Source organism: Euphorbia lathyris, chromosome 8, assembly GCF_963576675.1.
Source record: "Euphorbia lathyris chromosome 8, ddEupLath1.1, whole genome shotgun sequence".
In the NCBI taxonomy this organism is placed as follows: Eukaryota; Viridiplantae; Streptophyta; class Magnoliopsida; order Malpighiales; family Euphorbiaceae; genus Euphorbia; species Euphorbia lathyris.
In genome coordinates, this window is record NC_088917.1 from 39635226 (window position 1) to 39650123 (window position 14898).

Consider the following 14898-nt stretch of genomic DNA (forward strand, 5'->3'; position numbering starts at 1 on the left):
AATGAATTTACCCGAAAGAACATGGAATGATACGATAATAATGAAGATAGAGTTGCTAAGGCAATTGATTAAAAACCTAACCCTAGTCACTTGTATTCGAGGCGATTAACCCTACTTATCCTTCTGACGTCCCTAGTACGTGATTCCTTTGTAAGGGCGAAACTAGGTCTAAGGCTCATCAATTTGGGCCTCATCAACTAAGAGGCTGTCAATCCATTAGGCTCTGACTAGGTCAGATTCGGCTCGCAATATGTGCCAACTTGATTTTTGGACTTTTGAATGAGTTAAACCAATCGAATAAAGCGTAAGACAAAGATTAAATCAACAAATCAATATGAACAGAACAAAAACTATAATATTATTAAAGATGGAGAGAAATTGTCACATGTATTCAATTAGCCTAGGATTCATAGACTGTATCAAGCGTTTTAAACAAACTATGAAAAGGATGAGAAAATCCCTTTTAGGGAACCTGTCTACCACTGCAGGCATCTTCCTAGGACTTAAAGACGGACCTTGAACAATCCTCGGTGGGCGGAGCTTCGGAAGTTCTTCAATGGAGGTTGAAGGAGATGGAGGAGGTGGAGAGGATTCTTCAAGGGTGAAAGCTAAGGAAAATTACAAATAATGAAAGATATCTAATTTACAATTGAAAAGTCCTATTTATAGTCGCGGTTCAGGCCCTCTTTCTGACCTAATTCGTTTCCTTTTGCATGTGGGAAGATGTGTGGTCTATCGTGGCGTCGTGGGGTCGGGAATCAGTCTTTTGACTGATTCCCGCAGCGCAGCTCGCCGAGATGGGCGAGCCAGCTTGCCCGAGCAGGCCCCTGAGGGCCTGCTTGGCGAGCTGGCCTATAGAGGCCAGCTCGTCGATCTGGCTCCAAAAAGGCCATTTCGACGAGCGGGAATGCCCAGAACGCCTTGCGCGACTGCTGGATGTCCCGAAACGCAATTTTCGCCCAAACTCGTTCCTGTTTTAACCTGCACATGCACGTAAACTCCAAATAACATTAGTTCCGAGGATAAATTGACCCGCCAATCACTCGTTTTGAGTAAACACTCCGTTTGGTGCGACTTTTGGCGGACCAATTAGCCATAAAAAAATAATGAAAATTTATCGTACATGCTATTTTGGCCATATTTGCCTAAAATAATCAGAAAACAAGCCTAAACAACGAAAAGTAAATAGAACACATACAATTTCTAACTAACTCACACAAAAGCATATAAATGCGAGAATTTCTCGCTTATTCATAAAATAACGCTAAAAACCGTCCTAAACCCATACCCAAAGATAGGGGTTTTTGACCCCTATCACTAGGCACAGTACAAAGCAAGCAGATAAGGAGTTAAGAGTTAGAAAATATTACTCAATAGATTTATCCTGGTTCGGCCTCCTGCCTACGTCCAGTCCCCGGAATCCTTCCGAGCTTTAATCCACTATTGAGCTATTTCAAGTAGAGCACAAACCTCTTACAATAGTGAGTGAGTATACAGAGTATCTTCCTCTATATCCTATACCCAATACTATTCTACCACTGAGTGTTATAACCGAGCAACTCAATATCTCCTTACAATCTTTAGAATTGATAAAGATGTTGTTCTAAATAAACAGAACACTTTAGATGATTTACAATCTAGTCTTTTACACAAAATAATAATGAGTGTATGATTTCTTTGCTTTGCTTTGGCACAGAACTTCAGATAACAATTTGGTCAGCGTTTCGACTTGATGAAGATCTGCATCGAATGAAGCAAATGAGAGGCTATTTATAGTGACATCTGAGGCTCCAGTTATTTCGAAATTCAAAATAACTGTTGGAGGGAAACGGCTTCGCTGTCGCTTTCGCTCTTCAGTGCTCAGTATGTTCGGCCAATAAGAACGTTGCCTTTTCTGTCTTGATCAGGTATCAGGTACTTTTGGTTAGTAAGCGTCAGGTTGTCTCTTCATTTATGGTAAAGTCTTCTAGACAGCTTTCTGCAGCGTCTGATCTTTTCCCAAAATGGATTAGTTTTGTCTCCTAGTTGTTTAGGTCAACTACGGACTTGCCTTCTATCTGTTCGACTCGGCAGCTTCATCGTGAAGCAATTAGCAAGGCTTCTAGATCCTTCTTCTTGTAGTGCTGAGTTGATCGATTAGCTTAGATCTGTTGACTTGGGCTTTGACATTCTCTCATGGGCTTTGGGCCTTGGTCTTAATGTCTTTTGATACTTGTGAATTAAATACTCAACATTTGAACAAACACATTAGTAACAAATAAATCAAAAAACATTTAAATTTAATGTGTTGGAATATTTTATTATAGGAATTTAATTCTAATTTTAATAATTTGGTCAAATCAAAATCATTGTGGAAATGTGTTTCAACAACTTCTCCGCAAGAAAGTTTTACGTTTCAGTAAGAAAGATCCACGTTTCAGTAAGGAAGTTCCATAACTATAAAGCAAAATTGCTCCTAAAAGCTCTCCTCCACCAACCCATGTTTCAGCTCCACTATCTCTGTCCCAACTTCCACGAATTTTACTGCTGATATCTCTTTGATTTAATTGGACAATTACATATTTTAGACAGAACTTTTGATAAATTACCAAATCAGTCTAAAACTTCAAATATTATACAAATTTTGACAGAAGAGTAATTAAAAATAATTACAAATTCAAGCCAAAATAATTAGTAAAAAATTTTGATCCGAATCTCATCAATTATATAATTTAGGCCGAGTTGGATAATTAATTACGAAATTGGCCTAATTGGCCCAAATTATACTTTTATTCTAATTAGGAGCTTCAAATCCTATATAAAGAGCTATGAGCCTCGAAGGCATGCTATTTTGTTCCAATAAATAATAAGAAAAATATTTATTGACTTAATCATCGGAGTGATCTTACCTTTTTTTTTTTTTTTTTTTTGCAAATCCCGATTATCACGTCGGGCTTCGGTCGGGACTAGTACCCAAATATTATTTTCATAATTTTATTGCATAACAAGTCTATTTGTACTATGAGGTGAAGCAAAAGAGAGAATAGAAAAGAAAGAAATGATGCCCATAGCATGATTAGGATCAGAAACAGTTAGTTACAAAGGCACAATATCATCAATGTTTTGTATACTAGTAACAAAGGAACGAGATGATCCTCTTATCTATTATTATTTTTATGATTTTACCATTATGAACAGTATGGGTATGAATTAAGGTTATATAAAATCTGCATTGCAATTGGTGTTTGAAAATTATTAAAAGGAATGATTGCATTATATTTATCTGGTATTTTCTGTATAAACCCATAAAGCATGAGTGAGGGCCATATCTTTTTGTTTGGAGAGTGGGGCAGCAAAAGCACTAAAATAGGCTAACAATGGCATTGTGGTTCAAAAGCATTCACAGCCCAATCTACCACAAGAAATTATAACTAAGAAATTAATGTTCTTGGTGCTGCTTCTCTCTTGTATATATGTAGCTAGTTTGGCTTCCACAATCAACATCACCTTTTTTATTATTATACTTTGCTAAAACATTATGAGTCCCAGTCCCAGAACCAGAAGCTTCTAATTTTTATTAAAAAGAAAATAATCCCTACCACTATCAACAAACAAACACTAACACTAGTATAGTGCAAGTGATATTAGTGGAGGGTCACTTTTCCTTCCTATAAAAGGGGAAGCTCTCTTTCTCTTTATGGTATCAGTTCAAGAATAGCTTGGAGAGCAAAACACATTCATAAATACAATACCCTTTCTAGAATTATAGCTTTGCTTGCTTGCGTTCTCATAAAGTTTGATCCATTATGGTTAGTTTGTTTGCATAGTAATTAAGTGTTTTGTATGAGTAATTAGTGTTTGTAAACCAAATTTTGGATTGATTGTATCAGGATGGGAAGATGAGTTGGGCTGTTGCTGATGCTGTAGATTACAAAGGTTTCCCTGCCGACAGATCTAAAACTGGTGGTTGGGTTCCTGCTGCTCTTGTTCTAGGTTTGTTTTCTTCATTCTCCTTGTGTTAATTAAACTCAACTCATTTTATTTCTCCCCTTTCAAAATCATTTTAATATGTTATTTGATACTACATACTTGAACGTTGTTGACGAAAGGATGCCATATAATTTATCATGCAAAAGCATGAGCTATACATATTAATTGTTTTATGAGTGATCTTTCTAATGTTGTAATTAAAAAGCAAAACAGAAAAAGGTTGTGCTGCTTTTTATTATCAATTCCAATCCAAGACGCAAAGTTAATAAAAATGTATCTTCAGTTCAGTATAATCATGAGATGAGAATCTGAGTTAGGAGAATAATATGTCGTCATACTCCAAAGTTTTGGTGATTAGTCAAATCGACTACTTCATATATATTTTTTTATTTATTTATTGTTAATTTGGGTAAATGGAAGGAAGGAACAAGTCCTTTTCAGTTTTCCCATGATAAATAAAAAAAAAAAAAAACTGTGTATGTGTCTCTATCATGGGTCAGAATCCATGTGATCAAGACAAGGAATCAAAGATAAACGAGACCCCATTTATATTATTCCCATTCCCAAATCTTTGTCATGTTATGCCGACTCTACTTTTTCAAATTAACAAACAATAAACCACTGCTATATATATCATACCAACTTTCTTACTTTTCTATCAACTAAATTCTGCTACCTAACTTTAACCTTAGTATCAAATCTACCACGTATTGAAACAAAATTAATCAACTTCGGTAGAATTATATAAATAACTACTTTACAGATAATAAAAATTATGCTAAACTTTTTAATCATCAATCTTAACAATCACAATTTACCTCTTTGAAGTAATATTGATTTGTAAAGAATGAAAAATGGTGAAGTAAAATCAAAATTGAAATTGTTACAGGGATTGAAATATGTGAAAGGCTGTCAACAATGGGGATAGGAGTTAACCTGGTGACATATTTGATTGGAACAATGCATCTGTCAAGTGCTACTTCAGCAAATATAGTCACAGATTTTATGGGCACAAGTTTTCTTTTGTGCTTGCTTGGAGGATTTCTTGCTGATTCTTTCCTAGGCAGATACAAAACTATTGGGATCTTTGCTTTCATACAAACACTAGTAAGTATAATTAACTAACTAATTAATTAATTTCACTTCACCTCACCTGAATGTTTTCCAAATTAAATCATATATATCCTATTCTATCAGGGGACTGGAATGCTAGCTATAGTTACTAAGCTACAGCAGCTACGGCCACCGCATTGCCACAGTGGAAATTCATGTGAAAAAGCAAATGGATTCCAAATGGGAATATTATACATAGCTTTGTACATAATTGCACTAGGGACGGGAGGCCTGAAATCAAGTGTATCAGGATTTGGAACAGATCAATTTGATGAGAAAGACGAAAAGGAGAAAACCCAGATGACCTATTTCTTCCATAGATTCTTCTTCTTTATAAGCATTGGTACTTTTATGGCAGTTACAGTGCTTGTCTACATACAAGATGAAGTGGGTCGCAGTTGGGCTTATGGGATCTGTTCTGTCTCTATGTTTACTGCCATTTTGATATTCCTTTCAGGAACTAAAAAGTATAGGTATAAGAAAAGCATGGGCAGCCCTATTGTTCACATTTTCCAGGTACTTGTAGCTGCTTTTAGGAAGAGAAATTTGGACTTGCCTCACAATATTGCCTTATTGTATGAAGACACCCCTGAGCCTTCAAGAATATACCATACCAATAAATTCCCGTAAGCTTTCCTTCTTTTTTTCAATTAAAACTTTACTCACGGTAACCTCCGTCGTTGAACATAAGCATACCGTCGGTATTTCCAGAACGGATTATCAGACGGAATTAGCGACGGACTTTACCGTCTTTGGTTCATTGAGCTCACCACTGTTTTTACTTTAGAAATAAACAAGCTTTTTTGATTGATTTTCTGACTTGTTTAACCATTATATATATGTGTAGTTTCTTGGATAAGGCAGCCATAGTTACAAACGAAGATTTTGAAAATAATGGAAATTTGGGTCCAAATCCATGGAAGGTGTGCTCAGTGACAAGGGTAGAGGAAACGAAAATGATGGCAAGTATATTACCAATATGGGCTACAACCATCATATTTTGGACGACATATGCTCAGATGATAACATTCTCAGTTGAGCAAGCATCTACCATGGAAAGAACAATTGGAGGATTCCAGATTCCAGCTGGGTCTCTCACCGTATTCTTTGTGGCTGCAATTTTAATTACACTGGCAATCTATGATCGTTTCATCATGCCTTTTTGGAAGAAATGGAAAGGAAAGCCAGGTATATATCATAACTATCTCTGAAATGGAATATTAGCTGAAGCATCATCTAAGTACTTACTAATTAATATGATTGGATGCAGGTTTCACAAACCTACAAAGGGTAGGAATCGGACTGGTCCTATCAACCCTAGGAATGGTAGCTGCAGCAATAGTAGAAAAGAAACGTTTATCAGTAGCAAAAAGTGTTGGGGGGGAGAATGTTTCAACCCTTCCCTTAACAGTGTTCGTATTGATACCACAGTTCTTCTTAGTGGGTTCAGGTGAAGCCTTCATATACGCAGGACAACTTGATTTCTTCATTACACAATCACCAAAAGGAATGAAAACAATGAGCACAGGCCTTTTCCTAACTACTCTATCTCTAGGGTTTTTCATCAGTAGTTTTTTGGTTATGATTGTCAAGGCTGTAACAGTAACCAACGGCGGCGATGGATGGTTAGCTGACAACATAAACCATGGAAGGCTTGATCTTTTCTATGCACTTCTAGCTACACTTTGTGCTATCAATTTTGTAGCCTATCTTGTTTGTGCTTTGTGGTACAAGCCTAGGAACAATAAATCTGCTGCTTTTGAGATGGAAAACACTACTGCTCATGAGGACAGGTGCTAGAGATACCATAAATTCTGTAAATTATTATTAATTCCTGTCCAACGTTTGTTTCTTCAAATGTTTTACATATAATATTTAAATTGAGTGGTTTGAGATTATAATATACTGCTTCTTCTTTTTCTTACATATATATTAGTGTTAAAGTACTCCCACACCCCATGAATACATAAACTCATTATTATATCATATCTAACGATCAAAAGAGCTAGCTACAAGTTTAAAATAATGGATACATAATTTTATTGCATGCATCAACACTTTAACAACTTAAATATAAAGAAAGTATAAAATAAATAACTTTAAAATGAAGAGTTTGAACGGTGTAAAAATAAACTTAATCAAATGCAACTCAGACTCTCAACCTTCGGAAACTATCTTGAGATGAGTGATTCTAACCCTCGACCTCCATAAAAGAAGCTGTAAGAGGTGCAATTTGCACCCACCACATAGAAGGAGGTTGTGTTGCTATATTTTCTACCCCTACTCGAAAATAGAAGAAGTAGTAAAATGAGGTTGAGTTGCTACATTTTTTTAGCCTACTGTTGTAAAATAGAAGAACAATAGGTTGCAGGAGAAGGATGGCAGTTGTAAAACAAAAAAAGTCAAAGAACTGTTTGGATCAAAAATTTAACTTAATAGTTAAGATAATAATCGTAGCTTTATTATAATTTCAGATACATCATTAATTTGAAGTGTGTTTAACTAATTGGTTACAATCAGTAGCTATGAACAATCTAATAATAAGTTTCTGCTTAGGGCGGGAAAGACCCAATTTGATTAATTTTCAAGATGCCTCCAACAAGCTAATTACATGAATTTAAATAAAACAAAATAATAGAAAATGAAATAACGGCTTATCTATCATATTACCACTGGGAAAGACATGTTGCACCAAATTAAACCACCAACCCACTAACCCATGATCAACCATTTAACACTACATAATCATCCTCATAATAGAGTCAATTCTTATAGGATGCTCTTGAGATCTTCGTTGTCCATCATTGCCCTCATATTCGACTGAGACCTTGTCCTCAAGGTCTAGGCTAGGAATCTGGTATGCAGGTCATTAGTGTCCTACCAAGTTGCATCACTCAGAGGAAGGCATTTCCATTTCACAAGAGTTTCAAAGCCCAGTTGTGAGCCATGTTGCATTTTTCGCTCTTCAGGATGGACTCACGTTCTGCTAAAATGGCTTCTTCTGTACTAAGTAGTGGCAGTTCGGTGGTGATATCTTTTTTGCCTCTAATTTTTTTCTTCAGCAGTGAGACGTGGAAAACTGGATGAATCTGTGACTCACTTGGAAGCTTCAGCTTATAGGCCGTCTTGACTATATTCTTCGCAACTTCAAAAGGCCCATAATATTCGTTGGCTAATTTATGATAGGCTCGCGATAAAGTAATGATGTCATGGGTGTAACCTTAAGTAAACAATATCTCCCTCTTCTAACACCATATCTCGTCTTTTGTGACAACAAGAAAATTGATTTTGGCAACCGAGCATGTTGTTGCGAAAAATATTTTTAGCAACGAAAGTGCATATTTCGCAACAACATTTGCTTGTTATGAAAGGGTCTGTTACTAAAGGTTTATGCAACTACTTTCTATTGTTGCAAAAAGTTAGTTGTTGCCAAATCTGAACCATATATCGGAGAATGAAATATGTTCTTTTTGCAACAATAGATGTCGTTGTTGTATAATATTTCTCAACAAGATTCGATGTTGCTATACATTTGAGTTTTTTGCAACAACATCTATCATTGTTATATATGTTCACACAACATCACCTGATATGGCTATATATTTTGACATTACGCAATAACCCCTGTTGTTGCTATAAATTTGAAGTTTTGCAACAACTATTGTCATTGCTAATATTATATTAATGGTAATAACTTTCATGTTACCAAAGGAATTTTCCTACGATAAAGTTTGCTTGTCCCCTAACGAAACGAATAGAGTGAGATTCGTTTTGAGTAGAAATAGATTTGCAAAGCATTGATAACGTCACCAAACTCAGACAGATCATCAACATCAGATTCGATAGCTTGTACTACTAACTTGGCGTCGGTTTCGGAAGTGGCACATTGTAAGCTTGTAGAAGCCACCCATGATATAGCCTCAAAAATAGCAATTGCCTCACACTCCTTGACCTTTGGCGGACACTCAATTTTAGCAATTATAACTTCCACAATCTGCCCAAAATCATTGTGAATAACATCATTAATCCTCGCCTGCCATTGATCCATGAAGCAGGCGGTATCAGTATTACACTTTAGAAAGTTGTTGGACGGTCCGTGTTATGATTTACAATGCTGAGAACCCAGTTGAACATATTGTCCTTTACTTGATGGACATTTTGGCGGTGCATAATCTCCACATGTTGCCACAATTTTTCATTCCTAGCATGCCATAACCTGCAGAGCCAGTCATAAATTTGGCCACAACAGCTTTGGGATAGCTGGAAATCGTAGGAAAGGAATTCCATGAAATTTGCTACAGAAGAGGATTTAGTAGCAATAATGCCTTGTAGTCCCGCCTCCATCCAAACTAATTTTGAAATATCATAAATAGTGAAGAGATGCCAAGTTTCCTCGATGTCTTTGTTACAGAAAATGCACCCACTGTCCTCGTGTGGGCAGACAGTTACGTGTTAATCGCCTGCAGAAATATCGAACTTTAGGCACCTCTGTTCTCCATGCTACGAGTCTTGAAGTTGCAATTTTATAAGCACTCTTCGTTGAAACACTGTTTGAAGTGTTATTCCGAATAAGTTTGTCATTGTAACTCCGAGCTGTAACATGCAACTTCATAATTTCCTTCATGTTTCTAGGATAGAACGGCTCATCTAACATTTCCACATCTTATTCCACCGAGTTGGGAATAAAGAGATCACAGACTTTGAGATTCCCAAGCCCTCCAATATGAGTTTGAATTGTTCTGTCAAGTGAGTCGCTAAGCTAAGGAACATTCCAGATATTGATCTTCCTTCCGTCTCCAATTTTCAAACAATCCCTTCATTAAGTACTAGTTGAGAATTCCATATACTCGCCCATATAAAGCTTATAGAGTTTCCAAGACAAGCACTCACAAAAATCCCCTTTTGGTAATTTTAACTTTAAAGAACTTACTAGCAAGAGAATGTGAATCAGATAGAAAACACCAACTTTGTTTTCCAGCATAGCTAAGTTAAAGGTCGTGAAATTTCAGAAATTCAACACTTCCACATGTTTAGACATGCATAATTTCTCCTAGAATATTCAGTTTAAACCTCTGACTCTCGTTTTATCGTTCCCCCACCAAAAGGAGTTAAGCATCCTTTGAAGTTCCTCAAGTGTAGAAATAGGAAGTAGACAAACACTCATAAAGCAAGTGGGAATCACTTGACTAGCAGCTCAAATGAGGAGAGCGCCCTGCTTTCGAAAGAGCTTTACCCCTCCATTTTTGAAGCTTCTGCCACAATGGTCATCCCTTTATGTCATACCAAGGACGGAAGACCCATATAGCGCAGTGTTTTGATAGGATTAAAAACACTCAAAAGAGTCGAGATACCATCCAAAAGACCCTGAGCCACATTACTCCTACACATTAAACTAGGTTTGGCAAAATTAATAGCATATCCTGAAGTTGCTTCATAAACATATAGGAGATTTTTAAGGACCCATGTCTCAGCAATACTAGGCTGAGAAAATTAAAAAAAAAAAGCATTACCTGCCAATAAAAGATGAGAAATAGGGGAGCTCCCTTGGCAATACGACAACTGTGCAAAATGTCTTCTCTTTTCGCAACATGAAGTAAAGCAAGAAAGACCTTCCACACAAATAAGGAATAAGTATGGAGAAAAAGGATGCTCTGCTATAAACGCTTATACGGAATGATAGGACCAACTATCTGATTGTTAACTTTAACAAAAAAAATTGTAGAGTTGAGACACACAACATCATGAATTTTACCGATTTATCACAAAAGCCAAAAGGAACCATAAATGGTTCAAGATAATTTCAGTACACTCTAAGGTTTATTGATATCGATATTTAGATATTTGGTTGTAACTTTCCTTGTTCTAAGAGCAAGTCTAGTGCATCAAATTTGGTTGTAACTTTCTTTGTTCGAGTTACAACCTACCACTATTGGGGTTGTTACTTTTTTTGGTTTGTAACTAAAATAAGTTACAAACTTTACTTTAGAGCACACGGAAAAAAAACAAAATTAATGAAATATTTTTACATTTTGATGCTTTTAACAAAAGTTTTGACTTTTACTTTATGAAATGTTACTATTTTAGTCCGAGTTCATTAATTATACTATTTTTTTAATCTAAATTTCTTTTGAAATAACAACACATTCTAATGAGATGTTACTTCAAATCTCTAACTTCTCTTGTGTGATACTAGGAAATGACAAAGTTTGTAACTTCTCCCACTAGATGCTCCTAGAGCCCCTTTCTTTATATTTGATAGAGCATAATATAATAATAAAATAGATGAAGAATCTAAGAAAAGAAATAGTTTAGGTAATTTCATGGATAGTAAATTACTATCCATGAAATAGTATTACTATTAGTAATAGTATAGGGCCACAGCAAGTATATCTTCCTTATTCCAGGGCCGATATATAAACGTGCCACCAGAATCAGATCGTTCGCTTACAGTTGTGGCGGTGGAGGAGAAATGAAGGAGCTACGGTTTGTTGCTGTCTTTTGAATTTCTAATGTTTACCTGCCAACGATATTGCAGTAGTCTCTGCAGAATCGGCAAGCAAGAGTCTTGGCTTAGAAATTTTTATACGGAAAGCAATGCATGCCAGTTGCTCGTCAAAAGTTGTGATCCAAATGATGTCTCCATTCGCAGCTCTATGCTCAACGCTATACACAAAAATCTCCCTTTTCGAGCTCTTCAAATCTTCAAGAAACGAATTCAGTTGGGTTTTATGGACGACATTGACCAAGTTACTGTCTCTCTGGCCCTTAAAGCTTGCTGCGGAAACCCATTTATTGGCTTTCAACTCCATGCTCTTTCTATTACGTCTGGGTTTACTTCGCATATTATCGTCCCTAATGCGCTGATGAATATGTATTGCAAGTCTGGGTATTTCGATCAAGCTTTACGCATTTTTAACAATTTAATTGATCCCGATATTGTTTCTTGGAATACAATGCTTTCGGGTTTTCAGAGGAGTGATGATGCTCTAAATTTTGCTAGAAAATTGAATTCTACTGGGATATCTTTTGATCCTGTGACTTATACTACCGTACTAGCATTTTGTTCGAGGAATGAAGAGTTTCTCTTTGGATTACAATTACATTCTTGTATATTGAAAGTTGGATTGGAGTGTGAAGTTTTTGTTGGAAATGCACTTATTACTATGTATGCGAGATGGGGGCGTTTACAGGATGCTAGGAAAGTGTTCGATGAAATGCCAACAAGAGATTGTGTTTCTTGGAATGCCATGATATCAGGATATACCAAGGAAGGTATTTATGGGCGAGAAGCAGTTGAGATGTTTATTCAAATGGTTAGGAGAGGAATAAAACTCGATCATGTCTCATTTACTAGTGCAGTATCAGCTTGTGGTCATGACAAAAACTTACAACTTGGGAGACAGCTACATGGTTTAACTATAAAACGAGGGTATGACAAACATGTTTCTGTTGGTAACGTTCTCATTTCAACATACTCAAAATGCGAGGCAACTAAAGATGCTAAACTGGCGTTTCAGAATATGGATGAACGCAATGTAGTTTCATGGACTACCATGATATCTATTGATGAGGAAAATGCTGTGCCTTTCTTTAATCAGATGAGATCACAAGGGGTTTATCCTAACAATGTTACATTTATTGGTTTAATCCATGCTATAACGATACGGAATTTGTCGCAATCAGGCAAGACAGTTCATGGTCTTTGCATAAAGAGCGGTTTTTCTGTAGAAAATAGTTTCATTACCATGTATGCCAAATTTGGATCTATGCAAGAATCTGTAAGGGTTTTTGAGGAGCTTAACTATAGAGAGATCATCACATGGAATGCCTTAGTTTCCGGTTATGCACAAAATGCATTGTCTCAAGAAGCTATCTGCACATTTTACTCTGCGCTTGTAGAATCAAAACCGAATGAATACACATTTGGTAGTGTCCTGAGTGCAATAGGTTGTGCAGAGGATGTATCCTTAAAACATGGGGAAAGATGCCACTCTCATATAATAAAATCGGGATTAAACACGAATCCTATTGTTTCTAGTGCACTCCTTGACATGTATGCAAAGCGCGGGAGCATTTGTGATTCTGAAAAAGTATTTAGTGAGGGTCCTGAAAGAAGCCAATTTGCGTGGACAGCGATTATCTCTGCATATGCAAGGCATGGGGATTATGAATCAGTAATGAGTTGGTTTGAGAAGATGGAGAAGGAGGGGGTGAGACCTGATTCAATCACATTCCTTTCTGTGATTGCTGCGTGTGGAAGGAAGGGCATGGTTGATATGGGACAGCATCTGTTTGATTCAATGGTAAAAGATTATAATATAGAACCATCGTCGGAGCACTATTCTTGTATGGTAGATATGCTAGGGCGAGCAGGGCGGCTGAAGGAAGCAGAAGAAGTAGTAAATAGGATACCAGGGAAGGCAGGATTGTCGGTGTTGCAGAGCTTGTTAGGAGCTTGCAGGATGCATGGAAATGTGGAAATGGGAGAGAAGGTAGCAGATGGTTTGATAGGAATGGAGCCAAGTGAATCAGGTTCATATGTGTTGATGTCAAACATGTATGCTGAGAGGGGAGAATGGGAACAAGTGGCAAAGTTAAGAAGAGGAATGAGAGAAAAGGGAGTCAAGAAACAAGTAGGACTTAGTTGGGCGGATGTTGGTCATATTAATGCATCCATGGCTTTACATGCTTTTTCTTCAGGGGACAATTCCCACCCACAATCTCACCAGATACGTCAAGTCGCAACATCTTTAGGAGCAGAAATGACATTTTTGAGATCCAAGTTTCATCAAAACTTTCAATTTTTCCTAATGATTGCCCATTAATTTTATTTTATTGCAAAAACATTCTGATTTTGGTGATGAAAACTACATAATGATGGGCCAATAATTTATCTCTTTTCTTTTTGTGTGTGTTAGAGAGGATAATCTCCTTATGATGTGGTTGTGAATGGAGTAATTAATGTACTTTGGAAAGCAAAGAAAATGTTGGGGTTGTTAATTGTTGGGAATAAAAAATGTAAAAAAAACACTCGTGGTCGGCAGGATTCGAACCTGCGCGGGCAAAGCCCACATGATTTCTAGTCATGCCCGATAACCACTCCGGCACGACCACTACATGTCTAAATGTCTGGAACCAACAATTATAACTCTTTATTTGTCTGACAAGGAAAGGGGTGAGGAGATTCATTACCTTTCCAAGATAATAATATAATACTTGTAAAAATAGTGTCTCCATTGTGTTATTAATTTGGCATGCCTTTCCTGTATTTGTAAATTTGATAACCAGTTCAATAGGTAAATTACATTCTTACTTGTTGTACATGAAACTATCTTTTTCACATCTTGGTATGTAATTTTTAATTTTGTGGATAAAATTGTATAACATTTTGATGATTTTCCAATAAAGTGTGCAATCGGTAATTGTGACCGGTCAATACATCATGTCAGCAATTTAATTTTTCTAAAAGTCAAAAAGTGTCACGTCATTAATTTTGACTTTTAGGGAGATCAAATTGCTGACGTGGCGCATTAATTTTATGTTAACATGTCATAATTACCGATTGTACATTTCAATGGAAAATCAATAAAAAGTTGTACAACTTTACATGTAAAATTGAAGATTGCACACTAAAATAGAAAAAAAAAATAAAACAAAAGTTATACATACATATACAATTTAACTCAATTCTAGAATTATACATTTGAGACATTCATATAGGGAAAAAAGTTAGTGGTTTTGCGAATGTATAATTCAAAAGTTATGTTTTAGCTTGTCAGAGAAGGATTAATGTCATTTTTTTGGTTAATAAGGTAT

The 14898-nt window shown here is 36.3% G+C and overlaps 2 protein-coding genes and 1 non-coding gene across 3 annotated transcripts; 2 read left to right on the top strand and 1 right to left on the bottom strand.

Moving 5' to 3' along the window:
- The first annotated feature begins 3514 nt into the window (after nucleotides 1-3514).
- LOC136203570 (protein NRT1/ PTR FAMILY 6.2) lies at nucleotides 3515-7008 on the top strand. The gene is made up of 6 exons (XM_065994762.1): nucleotides 3515-3788; nucleotides 3870-3972; nucleotides 4859-5076; nucleotides 5167-5708; nucleotides 5930-6270; nucleotides 6353-7008. The coding sequence occupies exons 1-6, from the start codon at nucleotides 3786-3788 to the stop codon at nucleotides 6880-6882; spliced, it is 1737 nt and encodes a 578-aa protein (XP_065850834.1). The 5' UTR covers nucleotides 3515-3785; the 3' UTR covers nucleotides 6883-7008.
- A 4310-nt stretch (nucleotides 7009-11318) lies between these two features.
- On the top strand, nucleotides 11319-14202 carry LOC136201987 (pentatricopeptide repeat-containing protein At4g32430, mitochondrial). Its single transcript, XM_065992389.1, has one exon. It carries the CDS (start codon nucleotides 11592-11594, stop codon nucleotides 13905-13907), a length of 2316 nt encoding a protein of 771 aa, XP_065848461.1. The 5' UTR covers nucleotides 11319-11591; the 3' UTR covers nucleotides 13908-14202.
- Nucleotides 14115-14196, bottom strand: TRNAS-AGA (transfer RNA serine (anticodon AGA)). The gene has a single exon. It is a non-coding gene; the product is annotated as a tRNA-Ser (tRNA).
- Nucleotides 14203-14898: the final 696 nt, after the last annotated feature.

Excerpts from the sequence above, each read along its gene's own strand:
- LOC136203570 (XM_065994762.1), top strand. Across the intron at positions 5,077-5,166 it reads TTGCTTTCATACAAACACTA|GGGACTGGAATGCTAGCTAT; the intron begins GTAAGTATAATT and ends CTATTCTATCAG. Across the intron at positions 6,271-6,352 it reads GAAATGGAAAGGAAAGCCAG|GTTTCACAAACCTACAAAGG; the intron begins GTATATATCATA and ends GATTGGATGCAG.
- LOC136201987 (XM_065992389.1), top strand. The coding sequence starts at position 11,592 with ATGTTTACCTGCCAACGATATTGCAGTAGTCTCTGCAGAATCGGCAAG.